Source organism: Danio aesculapii, chromosome 1 (assembly GCF_903798145.1).
Source record: "Danio aesculapii chromosome 1, fDanAes4.1, whole genome shotgun sequence".
NCBI lineage: Eukaryota > Metazoa > Chordata > Actinopteri > Cypriniformes > Danionidae > Danio > Danio aesculapii.
The window spans coordinates 13,327,101-13,354,633 of record NC_079435.1 but is presented as its reverse complement, the minus strand read 5'-3'; the positions used below and the strand labels follow the sequence as shown (position 1 = coordinate 13,354,633).

Here is a 27,533-nt window from a genome sequence, read left to right as displayed (position 1 = left end):
AAAATTTTAAAAATGTGGAAGTAAATGACGTCACAGACCCGGTACCGGGTGTGCAGAGTTTAAGAGGTACATATTAATACTTATAAAGTACAAACATGTACCACTTAGTAACTTAATGGTACAAAGTGAACCTTAAAGGTACAAAAGGGAACTTTAAAGGTAAAAACATACTTAAAGGTGCTACATGTACAGTACAAAAGTGAATCTTTTGAAACACAGGCTCATTGTAAAAACGTACCGCAGCATACATTTCTGGAGATCTTGAATTATGTAGCCAGAGCTACGTATGGCTGCATTTCGTCTTAAAAAAGAATGCTATGGGGTGGTATAACGCTGCCAATGGCTTTTTAATTTTCGCACTACCAACTAACCACTTACCTCCATGTGGACAGCGGCCGCTGTTACCAGTTCCAGTTCCAGTAGCTCGCCATGTACATCAGTAGACTTGAGCGCGGTTCGAGAAAGCAGGTAAAACATAAGGCAGAAAATAAAATAAACAAGTAAATAACAGGGTGAGAACATGGTAAGATCGGAAAACGTGGTAAAAATCAGGAGTCCGAGGGCTTTTCTTTTTCTGGATTGCTTTTGAAAACAATATTGGTTGGGTTTAGCGAAAGTGGTGGGTGGATTAATCGGTCAATCAGTCAGTCAGTCAGTCAGTCAGTCAGTCAGTCGACAACAGCCTCTGGTAGATTAATGTGAGAACAGCATTTTTATGCATTTTCATGGTACATAAGTTAAATTAACTCATATTTTTAAGTGCTAGGACTAAAATGCTAAATTTTAAGTTATGTTCAGTCAACTTTACTTAATGGTTTAAGTTAAGACAATGTTAGGGTTTACAGTGTGGGACGTATTTCGTGCTCTCCAGAAACGTATATAGGGGTACATTTCAATAATAAGCCTGGGTTGTTTTGAAAAGGTATCACCCCAGTGACAGATTTTGTACCTTAATTTCTTTATTTTTGCAGAAATCTATAAAGTTATGAAAATAATGCTTCAAATAAATGCTGTTTTTGAGCTTAAAGAATCCTTAAGTGTTTTGTTTCCACAAAAAATAGACATATAGTACACAGAAAAAATCTATCATTGCATTTACTCAGTTTTTTCAAAGTTAAGTGGTTGAAAACTATTTATATGAGCTGAATTTAAACAAACAACTTAAATTTAGTAATTCTCTTCTTAATTTGTTTGTTTAAATTCAGCCCACATATTTTTTTGCAACCACTTACATTTGAAAAAATTTAGCAAATCAAATTATTCATATCTAATCGTATGTAATTACATATACAGATATAGAGAACATGTAGTACAGGTTGTCATTAATTTATATGAATGACCATTAATTAATTAAATCATTAATGTAATAATAATAATAATAATAATAATAATAATAATAATAATAATAAAATAATAATAGAGTGTGCTTTTGTGTTGTACTATTCAGTCTCTCATGCTGTCTTGTTTGTTTTTAATCTCATGTTGTCAGCCTTGCTTTCTGTAGTAGTGGAACAAAAAAGAGCCTGAGAGCATTTACGTTCATCCTTGCGTCTTCAGATTTTTCTCTTCTTCTTCTTCTGTACTCGGAGCTGTCCGTCACACACTCCTTTTACATTCCCTGCTATTCTTTCCCTCTGTCTGGATTTTTCCCCAGTGATGTGGAGTAGGCAATCTATTTTCACGTGCAAAACACATTCATCATATGCTGCAGCGGCTACACACACACACACACACACACACACACACCCACACACAGCTCACTCTTTACAACCACGCTGTAGCTAACAAGAAAAAAACTGTCTTCATTTGGTCTGTCATCTCCAGTGCAGCCTTGAACACTCATGACTGTATGTAGCTCTTCATGACTGTAGTCCTCTGTTACACTGAAATATGACTGTGTGTGTGTTTACGTGTTTGTGTGTACACTATAGAGAGTGAAAAACACACCTTACTAGATACTATCAAGGACATGCTAATATGTACTTCATCCATATTTTTGAGACTGTCCCCATAGTGCATTATAAATTATTCATACTGCATTTGAAGCGCAAGGTGAGTGCTTTACAACTTGTGTGCTCCCGAGGTCAAAAAGACTTTGAATAAGACTACTAGGTGTTATTTGGAATATGAAGAATTTAATTTGTAATAATGTGTAGGCATGGTGGCTCAGTGGTTAGCACTGTCGCCTCACAGCAAGAAGGTTGCTGGTTCTAGCCTCGGCTGGGTCAGTGGGCATTTCTGTGTGGAGTTTGCATGTTCTCCCCCTGTTCATGTGGGTTTCCTCTGGGTGCTCCGCTTCAAAGTCCAGAGACATGCGCTATAGGTGAATGGATGAACTTAATTGGCCGTAGTGTGTGTATGAGAGTGTATGGGTGTTTCCCAGTACTGGGTTGCAGCTGGAAGGGCATCCGCTGCATAAAACATTTGCTGGATAAGTTGGCGATTCATTCTGCTGTGGCGACCCCTGGTAAATAAGGGACTAAGCCGAAGGAAAATGAATGAATGACTGGATGTTAATAAAACTACTGTTGTCCAATGGCATCCCTACTTAAACGTACTTGCCTACCCTAATTAACATAGCTAAGAATTTAAATGACACTTTAATTGTCATTTAAATAGAGCTGAATGCTAGCATCTTGCAAAATAAATAACTCTCAGTAGTTCTTCAGCAACCCTCTGCCCTTCGTCAGTGTAATTATATAATAGCTGCTTCAGTCCAATATCTGCATAAGGGATCACCAAACTTGTTCCTGGAGGTCCGGTGTCCTGCAGATTTTAGCTCCAACCCTAATCAAACACACCTGAACAAGCTAGTCAAGGTCTTACTAGGTATATTTGAAACACCCAGGCAGGTGTGTTGAGGCAAGTTGGAGCTAAAACCTGCAGGGCACCGGACCTCCAGGAATGAGATTGGTGACCCCTGATATACATTATCAAGATGATGAAGATGAAACCAGGGTGGACATTTCAGCAAGACAATGATCCAAAACACAGCCAAGGAAACTCTCAAATGAGAAAGAAAACCAAACTGTAGAATGGCCCAGCCAATCACCTGACTCGAATCTAATAAAGAATACAAATTAAAGATCAGATTTGATAGATGAGACCCACAGAATCATCAAGATTTTTATAATCTTTTGAAGTCTGTGAAAAAAAGCACACCTGAGCAATTCATGTGACTTCATTCACCATGTGAGAGATGTCTTTAAGCTGCCGTCACCAAAAAAGCCTTTTATATAAAGTATTAAATACATTTCTGTAACTCAGTACTTTGTAGTTCAGACCTTGTGTCATTTCATTGTTATTACACAACAATTTTTTTATTTATTTTTTGTATTGTTTGGGTTTTTACCAAAATCTGGTTTTATTTCGTGTTGGCAGCCCCTTTAGTAGTAATATGCCAAGAAAAAAACATGACATGTTTAATATAGATAGATATATGTAATAAAATAATGAATAAAATACAGTTAAATATTTAGGGTTATGACTGCAATATATAGATTTAAAACTTAAAAGTGTAAAATAAAAGATTAACACAGTATATACATTATAATATATTTACATTTACATTTAGTCATTTAGCAGACGCTTTTATCCAAAGCGACTTACAAATGAATATATATTCATATATATATTGTTGGAGGACTGTTCAAATACAATTGTTCTTACAATACCAGATCAGCAGATATACTCTTACTTAAGATGCCATTTTCTCACACAGAGTTAGGTCGATCTGCATTCTTTAAGGATGCTCCAAATGTATGGAATGAGCTTCAACACATACTACATATGAAATCCATTCCATCTATCTCTATACTTAAAATATTTTAAAGACTGTCAATTTAGAACAGGGCACATATTTTAACAATTGATTATGCTTTATACTATTTTTGTGTGTGTCTATGTGTTGTGACATGTATTTAGTATTTTTTTCATAACTCTGTCCTATGCTGCTCTGTCCTAGGACTCCCTGGTAGAAGAGATATTGTATCTCAAAGGGACATTCCTGGTAAAACAATTAAATAAAAATTAAGTAAAAATATAGATTATAATATATACAGTATAAACTATATATATAATATACAGTTGAAGTCAGAATTATTAGCCCCCCTGTTTATTTTTTCCCCAATTTTTGTTTAACACAGAGGTGATTTTTTTCAACACATTTCTAAACATAATAGTTTTAATAACTCATTTCTAATAACTGATTTATTTTATCTTTGCCATGATGACAGCACATGATATTTTTCAAGACACTTCTATACAGCTTAAAGTGACATTTAAAGGACATTTAAAGTGACATTTTAAGTTAACTAGGCAGGTTAGGGTAATTAGGCAAGTAATTGTATAATGATGGTTTGTTCTGTAGACTATCGAGAAAAAAAGGCTAATAAAAAGGCTAATAATATTGACCCTAAAATGGCTTTTAAAAAATTAAAAACTGCTTTTATTCTAGCCAAAATAAAACAAATAAGACTTTCTCCAGAAGAAAAAATATTATCAGACATACTGTGAAAATTTCCTTGCTCTGTTAAACATCATTTGGGAAATATTTAAAAAAGAAAACAAAAAAAAAAATCAAAGGGGGGCTAATAATTCTGACTTCAGTACATATGCAGTAATTTCTTTTTAATTCGGATTCCTAAAAGTTTATTTGTTTTGGTCATGGCAGTATTAGATTTTTTCCCTGCTGTTTATACTAGATTTTTATTACAATTACATTACTATAATTCATAGTTGTTAAATGGGGTGAATATTTCTTGAATTGAGCTATTCCTTTCAAAGTCCAGATGTCTTTTCAATGAACCGTGAACCAGATTATTATCCCTTTAAACAGATGGCCATTTGGTAACATTACCTAGACTTTTGGTTTGGAGAGTCACAGAGTTCATTGTGTGATGTGGAGTAATGGATGAGCTGAACACGGTCTGTCGTGAGGACGCTTGAAGTGAAGGTGAAATTTGAGCTGCGTTTGTGCCGTGTAGTGGTTCTGTTTTTAGACTGATATGAATTATTGATTTGCTGAAGATTTCCACCGGGAAATAAATCCCCCTGAGGAAACACACGCTCTTGATCTCGAGAGCTTGACCACTCTCAGTAAATGCTGATCTATGGTCAGATTTCTCACCTGAAGGGAAAGTCGCACTGGTTTAATTCCAGACGTGTAACTGATTCTAGAACAGTGCTCTGGCAATCACAATTTTCAAGGGAGTTCATGGTCTGCGATGGTTTTGTTTAGTGTGTTTGTTTACTTACTATTACTGTTTGTGCCATCAAACAACTTTTTGGGAGGAAAAAGTCTCATTTTGGTCTCAAAGTCTTTTTTTAATCCATTCAGCCGATCGCAAAATAAGAGTTCAAATAAGAGTTTTGATAATTTTTCTATTTAATTTCTGTAGTTACATCATGTACTAAGATCGACAGAAAGGTAAAAGTTGCTAGGTCAATCTGGGAAAACTCTCTTTGACAATTTTAAACAAGATGCTAACTGTCTAATCTGATTCAATGATTTATGCTAAGCTAAGCTAAGCTAAAAGGGCTGTCCTACCAAACTGGCTGAAGGCATTCAAAAACTCTAGGGGACTTGTAAAATGAACCTATTTCCAAAAATTTATATATATAAAAAATAAATTAGAAGCATTCCTTTAAGAGAAAAAAACACTGTTCTCAAAATAAACTTAAAATTTTAAGTAAAGTGGTTAGCATATTGAATGAAGTAAGGCCTTATTTGCATATTTAAATCATTTTAGAAAAGTTACACACACACATTTTTAATGCAGTTGTTAATGTTATCAATCAACTATGGAACCATCCAGTTATCTATGTTTTTTTGTAACCAGTTTTCTGGTTCAGTGTCTTGGCTTAAGAGTTTAGTGTGTCTTACTTTAAATATGTGTGTACTTGTTTACTTTACACAGTATTAATAATGATATATATGACCTAGTTGTGCTCAATTAAAGTGGTTTACAAGGACATGCTTTGTTTTCTCATTATCAACTGAGTCTTTTGACAATCAATATTTTCCTCAGGTTTCCTGAGAAGGTTGGGTTGTGAATAGTAGGGTAGGGTAAAGCCATATATAAGCGTTTTATAGTATGAAATACATTACGCCTGTGGCGAGTACTTGTACACCATATATACAAGTACATGTGTGTGTGTAGCTCTTATCATGGACAATGTAGGGCACTGTTGACAATGTACCTCCTCCGTAACACAGCTGGAGGGAAAGAGCTCCATCCATCTTAGAAAGACAGACAAAGATGCTCTTTGAAAGCTCAGAATAAGCCACGACTGATTCGTAATCCCCACTACATTACATTGGACTGGGAATTCATGCAGTCGGACATTTTGTGTTCAAGATTTAGACTAAAAAAAGTGAGTTTTTGAATATGGGCATGTCGTTAAGTCAGAATTATTAGCCCTCCTGAATTATTAGCCCTCCTAAATTATTAGCCTCCTGTATTTTTTTTCCCCCAATTTCTGTTTAACGTAAAAAAAAAAAAAAAATGTCAACACATTTCTAAAAATAATAGTTTTAATATCGCATTCCTAATGACTAATTTCTTTTATCTTTGCCATGGTGACAGGGCATAATATTTTACTAGATTTTTTTCTAGACATTTAGCTTAAAGTGCAATGTAAATGCTTAACTCGGTTAATTAGGTTAACTAGGCAAGTTACAGTAATTGAGCAAGTCATTGTAAAATGATAGTTTTTTCTGTAGACAATTGAAAAAACAACCTTGCTTAGGAAAGCTAATAATAATGACCTAAAATTGTGTTTTTCTTAACCAAAAACTGCTTTTATTTTAGCCAAAATAAAATAAATCAGATTTTCTCCAGAAGAGAAAGGAAATACTGTAAAAATATTATAGGAAATGCTGTGAAAAATTCTTTGCTCTGTTCAACATCTTTTGGGAAATATAAAAAAGTACTTAAATAATGCATAAAATATATACAAAATAAGATGCATTCCATTGTATCTACATTTATTAATATGCCACTTACTTTTGTAAGTTTAGCTTGACACATCACAGTTAGGCACTTTGTCTTTCACCGATGAATAAAACATATTGATTTCCATAATGCAATATAAATAAATAGAAGTATGTATTCTGTGATTTAGCAAAAAGCAATTCTTTATAGCAATGGAGGGGAAACTGACTTCTAGTATTTAGATCCACCTGCTGGAAAACATACGAACTGCAGCTTTAATGGACAAAACTCATGGAAATCTGTGATTCTGAATCAATCTGTGATTCATTTGTAATAATTGAGGGTTTTATTTAACATGTTTAATTCTCAGGTCAGTTATTATTATTTTTATTTTTGTAAAAGGAATAACTACAAAATGAAAAAAATAAATAAATAAATGGAATTTCCACATTTTTCGAGTGCCCTGAACTGATTTTTGCTGTTTATTCTGATGAATCCCTTACCTAAAAAAGAGCACCGACACAATATTAAGCACTTTTTGGATTCTGGATTATTTTTTTTTTAATAATCATTTAAATCTTGAATACATTTTATTTTACCAAAAGTCTGACGTAAAACTTCACAAGGATGCTTACTAAAACAATAACATATTTTTATTTATTTCTATAGAATAGTACAGGAATGACACAGAGAAACAATATTTTTACTAATATATTTTTCAAAAATATCAAACAATAGAAATTCATTTTGCTTTAAGGAGTGTAAGCATTTAATAAGACATTTATTTTTATTTGCTAAAGTGGATGCAGCTCTAGCCATTTTTATTTTAATATCAATTATTATATTTAGGATGACACGGTGGCTCAGTGGTTAGCACTTTCGCCTAACAGCAAGAAGATTACTGGTTGGAGTCCCAACTGGGTCAGTTGGCATTTCTGTGTGGAGTTTACATGTTCTCCCCATGTTGGCATGGGTTTCCTCCGGGTGCTCTGGTTTCCCCCACAGTCCAAAGACATGCGCTATAGGTGAACTGAATAAACTAAATTGGCTGTAGTGTGTTTGTGAATGTGAGAGTGTATGGGAATTTCCTAGTACTAGGTTGCAGCTGGAAGGGCATCCACTGTGTAAAACATATGCGGGATAAGTTGGCAGTTCATTCTGCTGTGGCAACCCCTGATGAATAAAGGGACAAAGCCGAAGGAAAATGAATGAATGAATGATTAAGTAGTGTTTTAGAGTCAATACTGGTTTCACAAAATAACATTTGACAGTTCGTCACCTTGGAATTATAAGGTTCTATCTGCGTTCTGAAGGACTGAGATATTGAGCTTCAAAGTTTTTGCATTCCATACAGCAAACAATATGTGTGTAACAGTTCTCTTTCACACATTAACATGACAGAGACCCTAAATGTAAATGATCAAAGATCTCTTACATTTGCAAATTGGAGTAAATAAACCACGGTAAATGCAGATAGAACCTTCTAATTCTGAAAAGTAATTTTCCGCTTGGAATTATAAGGTTCTATCTGGCAGATCATTCATTGAAGCATTAAAAAATATATAATATGGTGTTGTAACCATATGTTGATGCTTGAGAAAGTACAATTTTTGCTTTCTACAACATTTATTTCATGTTTTAGAATATTGTTTTAGAATATGAATATTTTTTTCTTGCTCTAATTAATCATACAAGGCTGTGCTAAGTATTTTGTCTAGTCCAGATGTTAATTTGATCAAATCAATATGTTAATATTTATAAAATGTTATACTTTATATCAATTATTGAATTATATTTATTGAATTATATGCCCCATGAATTAAATTAAGTATTTGCCCTTCAGGGCTTAATATCAAATTTAAATACTTTAAAAGAAAACAGACAATGAGTTTAATAAACACTGAATAATGTTTCACTGACTATACATACACAAATAAAAATATTTTACTTTTAATATATTACATCTTTTATAACTGTTTCTTTTTCAACAATGTAAAATAACATTTCATCCCAATGTCAAAAAATGCTTCTAAATCATCACATTTACACACATCTTTTCAGTTTCAGCTTTCAATTTTGTGTGTCAATTTTGTGTGGTGCATTATTTAGTGGACTGTGATTTTGTGTGATTTTGTCTTTCTGGTCTTACCCCGCTGTCAATGGAGCAGTCTGGCGAAATTACAAAGAAAGCTGATCCTGATTGGTCCTCGTGCATGCATTAAAAAATGCTGATTGGCTCACAAAAAGAACCTTATAGAACCAAGCAAGAGTTCAACTTTGTAGATAAACCGGTTTTGTTTTTTAAATAAAAAGTCTTAAAACTTCTAAAAAAAACATCCCATCATGTAAATAAGTTGTCATTTAATAAGAATATGTCAATAACTCAATTTTGACAAAAATGTCAGATAGAACCTTATAATCTAAGGTGACGAGTTCTTAAAAGTATTAATGTTAATGTAAAGAACATTTTAATAATATGAAGAACGATTTTTCACTGAAAGGAACCGTTTGCGGCTGCATTTTACTGTTTGTTAAAGGAATAGTTCCCCCAAAAAGGAAAATTCAGTCATCATTCACTCACCCTTTAATTACTTCAAACATTTATGAGTTTCTTTCTTCTATTAAACCCAAAAGAATATATTTTGAAAAACATTGTAAACCTATAACCATTGACTTCCATAGTATTTGCTTTCCTACTATGGATGTAAATGGTTACAGGTGTTCAGCCCGTTTCCTTCAAAATATCTTCTTTTGTGTCCAATGGAAGAAAAAAAATACTCCAAAAGGTTTGGAACCACTTGAGGGTGTGTAAAAAGTGAGATTTTGGGTGAACTATTCCCTTTAAGTCTGAAAACATTCTGAAATCATCTTGCGACTTTCAGTGGTGTTGAACTATTATGACCACTAGAGGTCACTCTTAAAGCATATCTAGACTATCATTCTTAGCTGTTCTTTTATTGCCATTTAACAGTCTCTTCTTTTGTATAAACTAAAACCAATAATCATGTGTTATTTACTCGATGCTGTTAGTGTTGCATTTTAATACTTGTCAAGTGTCAAATTTAGACATTGCATGCTGAAAATGGAAATGATGTGCATGAATTGCACATGAATTGTCAAATAATAATTGGAATATAATAATTTAAATTGGTTAAATACACTAAGAGCTTTAGTTAATGCACTAAACTAACAGTCTTTTGCCTGTCTAGTTTTTCTCGGCCTTATGCACACATCATTTAAATACACTCTGGATGCTTGCTTTTCCTGTCAGACACATTTTTTTTTACACTGACAGAATTCTTTACATATCCAGAGCTCATACACATGCTACTGGAGTCCCAGGAGACTGTCAAACACTGCTGTATGGACTGCATTTTATGCTTATAAGCTACAATACAATGTTACATTCTATATACTGTACAGTAATGTACATGTAATGTAATGTAATTTTTTCTGGCTATGATATAGTTTAAATATATGCTGAATATATTTTGTAATTCATTCATTCATTCATTTTCTTTTCGGCTTAGTCCCTTTATTATTCTGGGGTCGCCACAGCGGAATGAACCGCCAACTTATCCAGCATTTGTTTTATGCAGCGGATGCCCTTCCAGCTGCACCCCATCACTGGTAAACAAATACACACTTATTCACACGCACATACACTACGGACAATTTAGCCTACCCAATTTACCTGTACCGCATGTCTTTGGACTGTGGGGGAAACCAGAGCACTCGGTGGAAACCCACGCGAACGCAGGGAGAACATGCAAACTCCACACAGAAACGCCAACTGACCCATCTGAGGCTCAAACCAGCGACGTTCTTGCTGTGAGGCGACACTGCGCCACTGCGTCTCCATATTTTGTAATTATGAAGCTCAATAAAATCTATTTTGGAGTCGAATGTATATATACAGTATAAGCCAAAATTGTATTTGTACACTCTAAAATATTCTGGGTTTCACTCAATTTCTTCATGTTGTCTCAACACAAATCGATTTGGTTAACTTAATTGTCCAAAGACATGCGGTACAGGTGAATTGGGAAGGCTAAATTGTCCATAGTGTATGAGTGTGAGTGTGAGTGAGTGTGTGGATGTTTCCCAGAGATGGGTTGCAGCTGGAAGGGTATCCGTTACGTAGAACGTGCTGGATAAGTTGGTGGTTCATTCCGCTGTGGCGAGCCCGGATTAATAAAGGGACTAAGCCGAACAATCAGCAAAAGTCATTTTTAGTTTACATAACATATTTATAAAAATATAAGTTTAAAATATATTTGGACATTTTATTTGTATTGTTCTCAATAATACAATAATATTTATTTTATTTTATTTATTTATTTATTTATTGTTTTATTTTATTGTTTTATAATGTTTTTCATTTAATTAATTAATTTATTATTTTATTGAATTTTATTATTTAATTTGATTAAATTTTTAAATGTTATTTTATTGTATTATATTGGACAAAGGCAGCTAACCACGCAACATACAGTGCTACATAACTGCACAAAAAATCTATTTAGATATATTTTTATTTTAGTTTATTTTACTTTTTTATTATTGTTATACAATTTATTTATTTATTTATTTATTATTTTGTTTTATTTTATTATTTTTTTTATTTTATTTTATATTTATTTATTTATTATTTTATTATTTTATTTTATTTTTGTATTTATTATTTTTTTATTTATTTATTTTATTTTATTATAATTACTATTTTTAATTTATTATTTTATTTATTTATTTTTTATTATTATTAGTTTATTATAATTTTTTAATATGATTTGTTCATTTATTAAATTTTTTTATGTATTTATTATTTTATTTTATTTTTATTATTTTTTTATTTTTATTGGACAAAAGCTGCTATCCACATAACATTGTGCTACATAACTGCACAAGTTCTAATAAATTGACATTTGGAAGACAAGGAATACCAATATTACTATTCAGAATTATAATACATCTCTCTGTATGCCTATTATTCCATGTATTGAACCTGATCTGAGACAGATGGTGATGATCAGTGCAGCGTTTCCACCACAAACAGACGTTTGCTATTTTAGTTTTGCCATCTGATGTTGAGCAGTTCCTCTCTCACTGTCTCTCTCCGCTTGCGTTCAGGGGAAGGTTTTTTTTATTAGCTGGTATGATGGATGGTTGCTGGTGGACTGTGTATTCCCACATGCAGTGCTGTAAATCCTGACCTGCTTATCCTATAGTCTTTCTGCGTAATTAAATGGGGGTGGAGGAGATCCAACTTAAACCCCTTGGAGAAACAAGTGACATCTGATCACAGTGCTGGAAATGAACGCACTCAGTAATATATTTAGTTTGATGAAATAAAATAAAATTTTGTAAATTTGTAAATATTGTAAAACATTCATATCAAAACAGGTTTGCAATTTTATTTTATTTTATTTTATTTTATTTTATTTTATTTTATTTTATTTTATTTTATTTTATTTTATTTTATTTTATTACCAAGGCTGCATTAACTTAAATAAAATAAATTACTAATCGTCTAATTTATTTTTTTATTCTGTTTACTATCAGATTTTTCTGATTATTTTGACAATCTCAGTTTCCTTAGTTACCTTTTTTTCAATTTTCTTCATTGAGTAGGTTTACCTGTGTCTTGTTTGGTTACTCGTCATTCTCTTTTACTGTCACTGTTGATAGATTGTTTTAAAAAAATTGAATCTATAGCAATGTACATACTTAATTCATTTATTTTATTAGCATTTAAACTGTTCATTAAATATCCAGGGATTTTACATATGTATTTATAAAAAATGGACCAATGAATTTTGGGCTGAAGGGGATGGTTGGGGGGTTGCCACTGGCCAACAGTGACTGATAATTGTGTGGCTCTTCAGGGGGTTAATGCTGGATAAAAATAGTTAATTATCTAAAGTGCTGTCGCTTAAGGGCCTGATAAGATGATCAGTCAAAGACAGGGAGATAGACAATGGGGGCACAGAGAAAAAACGGAGTAAGTACAGAGCACAGGCAAAAATAATTGTGATTTGGTTCAGAATTAAAGGCTTGTTTCATGTGGCGAGTCTGTCGAGGTCCTTTTAGGCAACGGAAATGTCATGGAGCAAATTGGTGTTAAAAATAAAAGGAAAATGACATCATGATAGCGCTGGTTGGCTGATGGCACCATCAGAATGGCATGAGCTCTCAAAGGGACGGAGCTTCTTTCTTCTGTGAAATGTAAAGCAAGATGTTTTGAAGAATTGTGATTAAATGTCAGTGGAAGCAGAAACTAATATTGTTGTAAAAAATACCCTGGAAAACAGTAGAAACCAAAACTAGCAGAATAACATGAAAAACGTGTCAAAAACAGTCCCAAAACTGTTACAACCCCAGAGCAATGGAAAGAAATACCGGCTCCTTTGAGTCACCTCTCAGCCTAATTCCTTAAAGCTTTCGGGTTTACTGTTAGGAACCGTTAGACCTGTGATTTTCTCAGCATGGCCGTGCAAAAGCCAACAAACATGAGTCAGTTTGGACCAGGTGGACGTTGTGGTGCAAACACTGCGCCTTTATTGTTTTTCCATATTACGCAATGATAACGTCCCTCAAACAAATGCAGAATAGTTTTACGAGTAACAAATCAATTTCATACAACACTCAAAAAATATGTTTGCTGCTTTTTCAAACTGCTTGTTTAAAATGAGCTGAAACAACAAAATTCTTGAGTTTTTGTTCTGACAACTTGATTGTTTTATGTTCAACTTAAAATTGTAAAAACTATTAAGTTAACTTAATTAATTTGTGTTGGAGGGCATCAAGTGATTGTGTGGAACCTAGCATTTTTTTTACAGTAAACTTTTAAGTACACTGTAAAAAAAAATCTGGGTTCCCCACAATTCTTTCAAGTTGTCCCAACACAAACAACTAAGTTAATGAAATTGTTTACAAATTTAAGTGGATTGAACATAAAATAATTAAGTTGTTGATTAAACATAAAACAATGATCGTACGCTTCAGGGACCAGCCAAGTCTGATCACACCCGTGTGATCATATGCATGAAAGGGTTAATTATTATTATTAAGCTACTTTTTTGGTACGGTTCGGCATGGCACAGTTCAGCTCGCTTCAGTTAAAGGGTCACGAAACCCCCCTGTTTCAGTAGGGTGTTTTCACACCTCTAGTTTGGAAAAAGTCAGGAAAGTGAGCGTGTCCAGCTCTGTTTAGGGGGGAGTGTCGGAGGAGGGGAACAGGGAAGGTGCATAAAAATTTGCATAAAAATGGGAGTTTAGATTTGGGCACACTCTGATTTTCACAGAGGCAAAACAAACACACAGACGCATGGCAGAGTGTCAGTGACTGTGTTTACATGGACATCAGTAATCGAATTATTTGACAAACTATTAAATGGTGGACTTTAACTGCAGTTTGGCACTTTCATTTAGGAACATTTCATTCATGCCCCTCGTGATAAACAAGATATTTGATTCGAGGAATTGCTGGAAGTGTGTATTTTTAATGCAATGATTGATACCGCACGGCGAATGAGAGAAAAAACCCTCCGCATTTCTCTGTAACTTAGATGCACTAGGTAGGTAGCGTCAGAAAACCGTGTGTTATTCCTGTCACAAAATGCCGCAAAATCCTACACGACGGTAATAGTTTGATTGCGGTGTTTACATGTTTACACTCGGAGAGCAGCATTTACAGCGGATCTTTTAGTCTATAGTATTGTAGTGATATTAACGTACTGTAAACTTTAGTAACTTAGAAATCATTTCACTAAGGTCTGTCTTTAAAAACTGAAAGAGTAACGTTACTGTTGACGATACAAACTAACTTTGTCATCTGAATAAACAAACAAAGACACTGATCGCTTTCTTACCACATCTGTAGAAACAGGGCAATCAACACCAACTGGAGCCGCGTCTTTTTTGAAAGGAGACGAGCAGCAATTCCAGATTTCACCATTTTCAGATGAGAAAAGCTCTCGGGTAAAAATTTTCCTTAGACACTTATTTTTGTCACGCATTGCGTGCACTGTAATCCACACGTAAGCCCAGCTGCGCTCTCATAGCGGGAAACTGAAAACAAAACCTTCGATGCAGCAAATTATAAAAGCAACACTGACGACCCATGTCTCCAAACAATTCTTCTTCTCCCACTTGTTTTGGCAACACAACGTGGCGTCTCTCTGCCATCTGAACACTGTACAGATACAAACAGTTTTCGAAGCTATCATGCATATTAATGAAGTTGTGCCTCATACACAATAGAGCGTGCTGATTGGAGAAGTCTTTCTCATGAATGAATGCAGCACTCTCAGAGACGTCACGAATTACTCCAAGGTATTGACAGCCAGTCTACACGCTGGAATACACACAAGGATCTAATTAGCGTGACGCAGCTTCAAAAATTCGGTTCAAACCGGAAGAACGAATTTGCACGAAATAACACAAAAACAACCAATTTTCACTTTATTACTGTGAAATATATGGTTCCTAATAGTGTTTATAGCAGCGTGGGACACAAATATGACTGTCAAGAGCTCAAAAAATGTGTTTTGGTATTTCGTGACCCTTTAAGTTTTTCTCAACTCGGTTGGCATTTCCACTCTAACTTATTACATCATCATAAATGCAGCATAAACAAATGCAGAACACAAACCAACACACAATACAGAGGCTATAGATGCTACCAATGCAATGGTGTTCTTGGGCATTGACTCTCAGTAGTGATTATTAAACCACACTGAACTGAGCTAAACTGAACTGAACTTAAACTTTAAAAACTGAACTATACTATTTCAATTTACTTTGATCTTTTATGTGAAGCTGCTTTGACACAATCTACATTGTAAAAGCGCTATACAAATAAAGGTGAATTGAATTGAATTGAACTATTTAAATATAGTTAGTGGATTTGATATTGCAAATTTAATTATGCTGGTAGTAACGATTCTCTCGGACCAATCAATAATCGGCAGTTTGTATGCATCATGTTTTGTTACGGCTTAGATACGGCTTCCTTGGAACTTCATCTGAAGTGATATTCCAACACAATCTCATGGCAATTCATAACTTTAGGATTTAATGGATAATTTGTATGAATCCGTACGATCTCATTCGCACAATTTAGTACGATTTTCTTATCCCCCAATGACGGTTGGGTTTAGGGGAGGGGTTGGGTGCCATGCCATCTTTTTAAAATTGCACTTTTTTGTATGACTGAACTTGTACGAATTCATGCAAATTAGCTAATAAACTGACAAAAAATGAAAAATAGTTATGTTTCATCGTGAGATCAGGCTGGATATTCAAAAAATTTCAGGTTCTAGATATGGAGTGCAGTGGAAAGGCAAACTGCGCCATACCAAGCAGTGGAAAAGCGGAACAAATAACTGTTTTCAAGTATAAAGATCCTTTGTGTGGAATGAAAAGTATCTGTGGTTGTTAAAGGTTCTTCATTGAACAATCAATGATAATAAAATAGCATTAGATCTGTTTGTAGTTCGGAAGACTTGCTCTGTAACACATAGTTTCCAGTCTCCCATCAACACTGGCCAGAAACACAACAATAACAGAAACCAGAGGGAGCAGGCAGAGGCTTCAGTTCTAAAACATTGCTTGGCATTTCGTATGTTTTTTGCTCTTCTGCGTGTCTGTGTTTGTGTCCATCTTCCTTTTTGTTTGACATTTGGACTAAAGGAGCTGCACCAGATATTACAAGGAACGAGAATATATCAATCTAGGTTAGTGTGATTTCACCAAGCAGGACATGTTCCTGGATGAACATCAATGTTGGTCCCGGAAAACATTCCAATCAGCCAATCAGAATTAAGGGACATGTTTACAGTTTATTTCAGTTTAGGCTTAGAGTTGGGGTTATGTGCTTTTACATGATTGACATCCAACTATTATTCCCCTCTATCTATCCATCGATCCATCCATCGATCCATCGATCCATCCATCCATCTATCCATCTATCTATCTATCTATCTATCTATCTATCTATCTATCTATCTATCTATCTATCTATCTATCTATCTATCTATCTATCTATCTATCTATCTGTCTATCTGTCTATCTATCTATCTATCTGTCTATCTATCTATCTATCTATCTATCTATCTATCTATCTATCTATCTATCTATCTATCTATCTATCTATCTATCTATCTATCTATCTATCTATCTCTGTCTGTCTTGAGTTTCAGAGGTCATTTATTAGCAGGACTACCCTTTCCTCTCCACACCTCCTTTCCTCCTTCTCGTCCTCATGAGACTGTCCTTTCCTCAGCTCCTCTAATGTCTTGCAGATGCTCAGGCCAGTAAACACCTCAGTACGGATCTTTCTGTCAGTCTAACTTCCACCTTCAGTCACCAGCACTCCTGTAAATGCACAGTAATGCAGAGAACTTTTGAGGTCAAGCTAGTACAATATTTTTGAGGTGTTAATGACAAATTCTGAGTTATTTACTTATTTTTTGCTCATTTTAACAATTGGGTCAGTCAATACAATTGGCTGGGTTTAGGGAAGGAGGAGTGTGGGTCAGTCAGTCAGTCGACAGTGGCCTCTGGTGGATTAACGTAAGAACAGCAGGAGTGAATGGTACTCGCGAGAGCAGTTTGAGATCTCAAAAAGAGTACACAGCAGCCTCTGGTGGATTTGTGAAAACAAAAACTGCAAAAACAAAAAAAACTCCTGGGACGTATTTGGCGCTCTCCAAAAATGTATATAGGGGTACTTATCAATACTGAGCCTGGGTTTCAACATTCAGGCATGTAGTAATAGGTATTTTGTATGATAATAAATGCTTTATTAACTCAACTTAATGCCGTTTTGTGACGTAATGTAAACTATTTATGCTTTGTAAACCCCTTATTCATAGTGTGCAGTTATTAAAAAGTGTTACCTTACTTTTTCAAAAGTTGTTTTAATATTTTTACAATACTTACGTATAAACTTTTTTTTTTAAATTCCAATACATTTCCACCCTTACACTTTTGCTTGTGCTAGTGTCTCAACTTTGCTTTCATATCTGCAGTTGTACCGTACTTTTTACTACTAAAATTCCTTCAGTCTGATATTGTAATCATTTTTTTCTCTTGCTGTGATGTAATGCTTTTCTCCACGCTTATTGCTGGCACAGTGTTTCTCTCCTTCTCTTTGTCTTGTTCATTTTTATCATTAATGCTCTGCTTTTATTCCACTTACACTGTAAAAGGCTCCTTCTTCATAATGTCTGAAAAATACCGTGCTTCATTTTTCACTCCGGGCCTTGTGCTAATTGAGGCTATAGCGAGACGTTCCTGAAGTTTAGGACTCCCTGGGAAAAGAATATTCTCGATTTTTAGAACCAGCTCAGTTCTCTGGGAGCCGTAAACTTCAGAGCATAAAGTAAATGCCATGCGCTTCTTAATAAACGTTCTTTTCTTTGCGACTCGAGGAGTAATTTTTACTCTGTGAATGTGTGGGATTGTGTGTTTGTTGCCCTGTTTATGGCCTGAAGCTCCCAGAGGAAGAAAACAGAAAGCTGGAGAGACTTTTTCTTTAAAAAAAGCAGTGTCATAGCAGAACCATTTTGCATTCCTAAAAGCTAAAGTGAACTTTAGGTGAACAGACCTTAGAGAAACGACACAGTAAAATAATGTTAATTAATAATTGTGCAGCAGTTTTCTTTATTCATAGCTGTTTTTCTATTCATTAATGCTTTCGACTTCTGTTATGTGACATGATTGATATTCTCTGATTAAATTGTTTTTAATTATTGTCCAAAAACCAGTGAGCTCTCCCAGTGATGGGTTGCAGCTGGAAGGGCATCTGCTATGTAAAACACATGCTGGATAAATTCATTCTGCTGTGACGACCCCAGATTAAGTGAATGAATGAATGAACCAGTGAGCTGCCTGTAATTTTTTGTGTTTTTTAGGGATTACATTTTTCTTTGGGTGCTTTCAAACTTGTACTTTTCATCCACACTTGGGTTCATTTGACGTCAGAGTACAGTACGTTTATAGCTAGTGTGAATGTGTCTTCTGAATTCGGGTGCGCACCAAGAAACCATACCCAAGCCCGCCTGAAAGAGGTGGTCTAGGGTATGGTTCATGCGAACTCTGGTCCTGTTCACTTCTGGTATGAATACAATCGTACCAAATAACGGAGGTGAACCGCCAACTGTACAACAAACTATCATCTTTATAACGTTCATTCGTTAGTGTGTGTGTGTGTGTGTGTGTGTGTGTATCACGTACTGTACCTTGGTGACACGCGGGACAAGGGCAAACACAGTGATAATGTCTGCTTGTCTCCTCTAAAACCAGCTTCTGCAGACATCGCGTGATGTTCTGAACGTTTATAATATTTCTGTGCAGCATACATACGCGAGTCACTTTCTGTATTTCCAAAACTAAAAGATTCAGTAAAAGGTAAAAGCAGAACGACTGCGATGTGCGGACATCTTTCCTTTTTGCCGCTTTGTTTTCATGTCCATCACCTAGCAACAGCTGTACACACAACAGCAGCTCAATAACACAAGCGTACAGGGGTTCAGAAGGAAAAAAGACAGTGTGAACACAAACCAACTGAGAAGGTGGCAAGGGGGGACAACCGAACTTGGGTACAATTCAGGAAATTGAACCAAGTGTGAAAGCACCCTTAGAATCATTTTCTAGTACAGTCTTAAAAATAAAGATTCTAAAATAGAGCTTTAAAGCGATAGAAGAACAATTTTAGCTTCCACAAAGAGCTTTTCAATGGACGGTATTTAAGAAAACCATTTTTTATTAGTGTAAAGAACATTTTAATAATGCAAAGAAAACTTTTTTCCAATCTAAAGAACCTTTTTGGAATTAAAAGTCTGCATGGATTTTAAAGGTTCTTGGAACCTAAAGAACCTTAATTTATAAAAGTGTATAAATAATCTTTAATACTGATCTTGAAGAAACTTTTTTTTAAAATACTCCAAACCTTCATTTTTTACCATGTAACATTTCACAGAAATGCACTGTAAAAAATACATAATGAAATGTCACGACAACTTACGTTTTTATGTTACTTTTACTTGATCTACAAAAGTAATCAGGTTTCAACCAATTTTTAAGTTAAATTTTAACTTGATGTTTTAAGTCAGCTTAATTGATCCAAGTTAAAATGACTTTTAAAATTAAATTGGTTCAATTTTAAAAATTAGGTGAGCAACATTATTTTACAGTGTGCTCTATGTGGAAGCAAAATTGGTTCTTACTGTATGTGGAACTGCTGTGAAACCCCTGTTTGGGAACTTTTATTTGATTACAGTAACGAACATTTAGTTTTAAAGGGTCTATTTGTAGAATTGCACACCAAAACTGACCGTTAAAGGCATAGTTCACTCAAAAAAGCATTATTCTGTTGTAGATTTCTCCCTTGTCACAAATTTGTTTGAGTTCCCCTTTAGATTGGGAACTTTGAGTTATAGTTAAAGTCCTGATTTATTAGCCCCAATCTGTTTAACAGAAAGAAGATTTCTAAACACATTTCTAAACATAATAGTTTTAATAGTTTTAAACTTATTTCTAATAACTGATTTATTTTATCTTTGCCATGATGACAGTAAATAATATTTTACTAGACATTTTCAAGATACTAGTATTCAGCTAAAAAGTGACATTTGAAGGCTTAACTAGGTTAATTAGGCAAGTTAGAGTAATTAGGCAAGTCGACAAATTGCTCTGCAGACAATCGAAAAAAAAAAAAACAACTTAAAAGGGCTAATATTGTTGACCTTAAAATGTTTTTAAAAAAATTTAAAACTGCTTTTATTCTAGACAAAATAAAACATATAAGACTTTCTCCAGAAGAAACAATATTATAGGACATACTGTGAAAAATTCCTTGCTCTGTTTAACATCATTTGGGAAATATTTGAAATTGAAACAAAAAGGGAATGAGGGTTACAACAGTAACTGAGATGTTATCTCTTTCTTTTGAACTAATATTTTGAGTATATTATGTTGAAAACGAGTACCCATTTTGTGTTCTTTTGTGTTCAACAGAAAAAAGAGAAATGTGTAACGATTTAGAACCACTTGAAGGTCATGTTGTCATGTTTTGGGTGAACATTAGTATCAAGAAAATTGACTACTCTGAAATACACTGTAAAAAAATGCATGTCGTTCCAATGCAAATCGATTAAGTTAGCTTAATGTTAAATTTGGTTTGACAAACATTGGCCAGACCTGTTTATTTAAATATACTACAGCAAATGCCAAACATGACTGTATGAAGATATCACTACAAGCCACAGAATGTGACGCATCACTGCTGCATTCATAGTGTATTACTGTCCTTTTTTATGGTTGGATGAAGTGAATGAACAGAGCCCAATAAGCACAAACTACCATTTCTCGCCTTTCCTCACCATCATCATAAACTGCCTCTTGTTTAACTGGGACTCTGGGAGTTATAAAACTGAGAACTGTAGACAAAAACTTTTGGGGAGACCCATATATTACCTGTAGGGAACTGGGAGCTGTCAGTTCCAATATCAATTTCTCTGCTAAGCGACATTAAGCGCTATAAGTCAACTTTTATTGTTGCTATTTGATTAAAGACGTCAACAGTCTGAAGTACTGCTCTGAAGAAGTGTTTACGGATTTTTTTGTGTGAAAAATATGTAATTTTACCATTTTACAATCATACTTGATGTGCTTTTTCTGAAAGTTTTAGTTTTCTCTGAAGGCCGTTTTCTTTCATTTAATTAATTAAAAAAATTCATTACACAATTAACCATGAACAACTAATGTTCTTAAAAAAATGTATACCCTAAGTAGTATGTACATTATGTAGTTACAATTAAATTTTTTAAAATATTTTCTTTTGTTATTTATTTTTTTAAAAACATTTTTATGTGTTTTTATTATTTTTGTTTCTTATCTTAGATTTTTTATTTACATTTTTTATTTCATTTTATGGTTTTAGTTTTATATTTCATTTATAATTTTGACCTAATTTTATTATTTTAACAACAACAACAATAATGATAATAATAATAATAATAATAACAAAATATAGTTTATATTATATAAAGTATAATAATAATGATGAAAACAATAACAATAATAATAATAATAATAATAACAATAATAACAATACTAATAATAATAATAATAATAATAATAATAATAAACAACAACAATAATAATAATAATAATAATAGTAATAATAATAATAATAAAATATCGTTTACATTATATAAAGTATAATAATAATATTGATGAAAACAATAATAATAATAATAATAATAATAACAATACTACTACTACTACTAATAATAATAATAAATAACAACAACAACAACAACAATAATAATAATAATAATAATAATAATAATAATAATAGTAATAATAATAATAATAAAATATCGTTTACATTATATAAAGTATAATAATAATAATGATGAAAACAACAACAACAACAACAACAACAACAATAATAATAATAATAATAATAATAATAATTATTATTATTATTATAGTTTACATTATATAAAGTATAATAATAATAATAATAATGAGTATTATTGTTATTATTATTATTATTATTATTATTATTATTATTATACTTTATATAATGTAAACTATACTTAATTATTATTATTATTATTATTATTATTATTATTATAGTTTACATTATATAAACTAAAATAATAATATTTATTATTATTATTATTATTATTATTATGTTATTATTATTTTTTTTAGATCTTAGTTATTTATTTAATATTTGTATTTCTTTTTTATGGTTTTAGTTTTATATTTCATTTATCATTCTAACCTAATTTTATTACACATCCAAAATAATGGTGTGCATTTACATAATATATAGTATATATAGTAATTAATACAGTTTACATTATATAAAGTAATAATAATAATAATAACAATAATAATAATAATTATAATAATAATAATTATTATTATTATTATTATTATTATTATTATTATTAGGATAAAGTTTAATTTACAACTTGGTATTTAATTTAATTGAATCTAAAAATGACATTTACATTTCTTTATAAAAGACTGGCCTGCTTTAGTCTGGAAATGTTCCCACTGATCATTTCTAGCAATATTCCTAAATGTCACGTCCTATATCGGTCTTAATGGTGGCAGTTTCCTTTTACTCCAGACAGATAGCAGATCTCTGATTTAGGGCTTTTAGGACAGTGTTCTTCCTCAGTTCAGCGACAAAGCCGTTCATTCTGGAGGGTTCACAGTGACCTCATACTGCTGATCTGAAGAAAAGAGAGTATTCATTCTCCCAGCAGAGCCACAAAAGAGGAGATTGAGGAACAGAAGGAGATGCAGAAACAGATGAGAGGATGGATAGATGGATGGAGAGCTTGTCAGATTTTGGCCTGAATTTTTAGGGCAAATACCCAGAAGGGGGTTTTTAAGGGAAATACCGGTCTGTGAATTCGGTCACAAAATACAGTCAGTCTGGCATTTTTCTTAATACAGTTGAAGTCAATATTATTCACTCTGCTGTGAATCTTTTTTCTTTTTTAAATATTTCCCAAATGATGTTTAACAGAACAAGGTATTTTTCACAGTATTTCCTGTAATATTTTTTTCTTCTGGAGAAAGTCTTATTTGTTTTATTTTGGCTAGAATAAAAGCAGCTTTTAATATTTTAAACACCATTTTAAGGTCAATATTATAAGCCCCTTTCTTTTGTCTACAGAGCAAACCATCATTACACAATGACTTGCCTAATTACCCTAGTTAGGCTTTAAAATGTCACTATATGACAATGACACTACCTTGTCAATTTTTTTTAAAATGGTTTTATCAATAACTATTGCAGTATTTATTGCTATTTTGAATGAGGTAATTAGGCAAGTTATTGTTTAACAAAGGTTTGTTCTGTAGACCATCTAAAAATATATAGCTTAAAGGGGCTAATAATTTGTACCCTAAAATTGCTTTTAAAATTTTAAAACTGCTTTCATTCTAGCTGAAATAAAACAAATAAGACTTTCACCTGAAGAAACAATATTATCAGACATACTGTGAAAATGTTCTTGCTCTGTTAAACATCATTTGGTAAATATTTAAAAAAGAAAACAAAATTCAAAGGGGGACTAATAATACTGACTTCAACTGTATATAGAATTTATCACTTGTTTTATTTATATTTTATATGCTCATTTTTTTCAGGCTGTTTAAACATTCATTCATTAATTTTTTTTTCAGTTAATGTTTTTTTGTTTAATTAAAGGTAGTTTTAATTTCTAATTAATTGTTAGTAATTTTAGAACTGGGTGACACGGTGGCTCACTGGTTAACACTGTTGGCATTTCTGTGTGGAGTTTGCATGTACTCCCCATGTTTGTGTTTCCTCCGGGTGCTCCGGTTTCCCCCACAGTCCAAAGACATGCGCTATAGGTGAACCGAATAAACTAAATTGGCCGTAGTGTATGTCTGTGAATGTAAGACTGTATGGGTGTACTGGGTTGCAGCTGGAAGGGTATCCACTGTGTAAAACATATGCTGGATAAGTTGGCGGTTCATTCCGCTGTGGCGACTGCTGATGAATAAAGGGACTAAGCTGAAAGAAAATGAATGAATGAATGGAACATAATTATTGTCTTAATTATTTTGTTAAAATGCTTTTTTAAATAACTATTGCAGTATTTATTGCTATTTTAAATTTGTTTTTGTTTTTGTTTTGTTTGTCATTTTAGTTCAAGTTTAGTATTTTTTTCTGTTTGCCAATTTAGTTTTTATTTAAACATGTATATAGAATTTATATATTTCTAAATGATATTTTATATGCTCATTTTTATATACTCACAACTCATTTTCACAAGTATTTTTTATAATTGATCTGATTGATTTACAATGTTTTTTTTATTAAAAGTAGCTTTAATTGATAATTTATTGTTAGTAATCTTAGTGTTTTTTACATTTATTTTTGTATTATATTTTTATATTCTAATATAGTCATTTTTTATTTAGTATTTTTTTCTTTATCTTATTTAATTTGTCATATTTAATAGTTTTTTAAGTTTTCAATTTAATCAATATTTTTTTATTTGTAAAAATGTCTACGTTTTAATTAAAAAAGTTAATTTAGCTTTACATTTTAACTTAATTTAAAAAAAATTCAGCTTCGCGTTACATAATTTTTTTTTTATAATATTTTATCAAACAATTTGAGAACTAATAACATTTTAAAACGAATTTTAGTTAGTTATTTTGAGTAACTAAGTTATTTTGTGTTATTTTTTTAATTATTAAATAAAATTTGTGTTTTAATAATAACTGTGCTCTGCATATTTGAAACGTTTGATTGGTTCCAAAAATAGATCCATAATTAGATCGCATCCCTCATCAAAGTTTAACTTGATTTATGTTTCCATCCACTTATTTTTATGCGCATTTTGGATATGCGCATTAAAAATGCATTATTGGAAATGCCCAAGATGCGCATACATTGTGAAAATGCACATACATTTTTTTTTTAAACAATTTTTTTTATTCGATAAGAAAAGATCCGCTTGATGGAAACACTTTTACCGAATTTACCGAATTCCAGTATGCAGTTAATTAAAAAAAGAGATCATGTGATAATAAAAATGTGTGTGAATGGATAAACCAGCAGGCTGAGCACATTGCAAAACATCTGAAATGTTGTTTTGGTGATTTTAAAACACCTTAACTGTTTCAATATTAGTGTTATTACATTATTAATTTCCTCCAGAACTGTCAAGAGCATCTATGCTCCGTGTCTCACGCCATCAAACGCCACAACGTGTTCATTGCGTGTTGGTATTCTCCTCCGAGGTGGGAATTTATTAAATAAAGATTAGATTGACGCAGCTTCTCCTACTGCAGCAATTTCTGTTTTCACTGTTGATGTTTGGCGCCAGTTAATGAGGAAGTTCTCTTAAGCTCATTGGATGGAAACGCTGCTTTATTCAAACGTCTTTTATGCGATATTTCAGTTTTGCTCATAAATTGAATTCACATCTTTGGATGGAAACATAGCTATTGACAGATAAGCAGCACACACACACACTGAAAAAAAAAACATAACAAACTCACGACAACAAATCTTTTTATGTTGTTTGAACTTAATTTATACAAAGTTCAACTTAATATTTTTAGTCGGTTTGATTGATGTAAGTTGAGATGAAGTTCATTTGATTCAACTAAAAATTTGAAGTCAGCAAGATTTTTTATAGCGCACACACACACTCTCAAGCCGGGTGTCATTCTGATCTATTAATTAGGGTGTGTTCAAATCTCCGCCCCCTTCATCTCAGAGCCGGCCGATAAAAGGATAGAGAAAGAGCCATGCTTCTGTTTGGGTCACATGATCAGATGTTGTGGCGATAGCAGCTGGCCTTTTCCATCTTAACACACACACATACACTCACTCTCTGCCCTGGCACACACATCAAGCTCTCTGCATCTCGAGTTCATGCGTGTGTGTGAGTGTGTGTATGTGTGCGTGTGTGACAGCTGTCTGCCACAGGACATTGTCTCACTGTGACTTACTATGTCACTCTGCTGTTGCTTTTTTTACAGGGATTATGGATCCAAACGCAAGTCAGGTAAGACCGTCTTTTATATTTACCTGCCGGCTGAGTGTTAAACCTGTTGCCGGGTTTAAGTGTTAACTCTGCTCTGCATGCCCTCTCTGTTATTGCCGCATTGAATGACTTGCTGTTTTGCTCTGAGCTCAGTGGAGAGAAACGCTTTCTTTAGAGAACTGGACGTGACTCAGAGGTTTGTAAAGCTCAGGGAGTGTCAGCTGTGAAAGGTTTCGGAATAACCAGCAGGACTTTGGGGAATAGCCACATGAAATTATGGGCATTTGTACTTCATAATGTTGTTGCTAATGGGGTTTAAGGCAAGTCGTCCAGCTAAAGATGCAGAATTTAATTTTATTTGATTATCAAGTCGTCCAGCTGAAGACGCAGAAAAAAAAAATTATTGTACTTTTTAAATATATATATATATAAAAAAAAATTAAAACTTTTTAATAAGTTATTTTTACATTTTAATTTTATTTTGTTTTTAAGTAAATTTTATTTTATTTCTTTAAATAAATGTTGTTTTATTTATTTCGTTTTTTAAATTTTTTGTATTTTATTTTTATTTTATTTTTAAATAAATTTTATTTTATTTTAATTTATTTTTTTACATTTTTTTATTTTATTTTTAAATAAATTGTATTATATTTAAGTTAATTTTATTTAAAAACTAATTTAATTTGATTTGATTTTGAAGTTGTCCAGCTTAAGACGCAGAAAAAAAAAATTTATTGTATTTTTCAAATATATATATTTTAATTTATTTAAAAATAAATTTTATTTTATTGATTTTTGTATTTTTATTTTATTTTATTTTTAAATAGATTTTATTTTATTTCTTTAAATAATTGTTATTTTATTTATTTATTTATTTTTTTATTTAACTTAATTTTATTTTGTTTTTAATTAAATTGTATTTAATTTAAAGTTATTGGAATTTATTTGAATGTACAAATACTTACTTTTCAGTGCCCTGTTTAGTATTAGGCACTATTTAATTTCATTTAACTTTATCCTGTCACTTTTT

General features: G+C 32.6%; 1 protein-coding gene across 8 annotated transcripts in view; it reads left to right on the top strand.

Annotated features, from left to right (window-relative positions):
* sh3pxd2aa (SH3 and PX domains 2Aa) overlaps positions 1-27,533 on the top strand; it is a 181,724-nt gene that overhangs the window by 76,784 nt on the left and 77,407 nt on the right. For all 8 annotated transcript variants that reach the window (XM_056456607.1, XM_056456605.1, XM_056456604.1 and 5 more), the window contains exon 6: positions 26,499-26,524. In XM_056456607.1, coding sequence (XP_056312582.1) covers positions 26,499-26,524 — 26 coding nt within the window. The remainder of the gene's footprint in view (positions 1-26,498; positions 26,525-27,533) is intronic.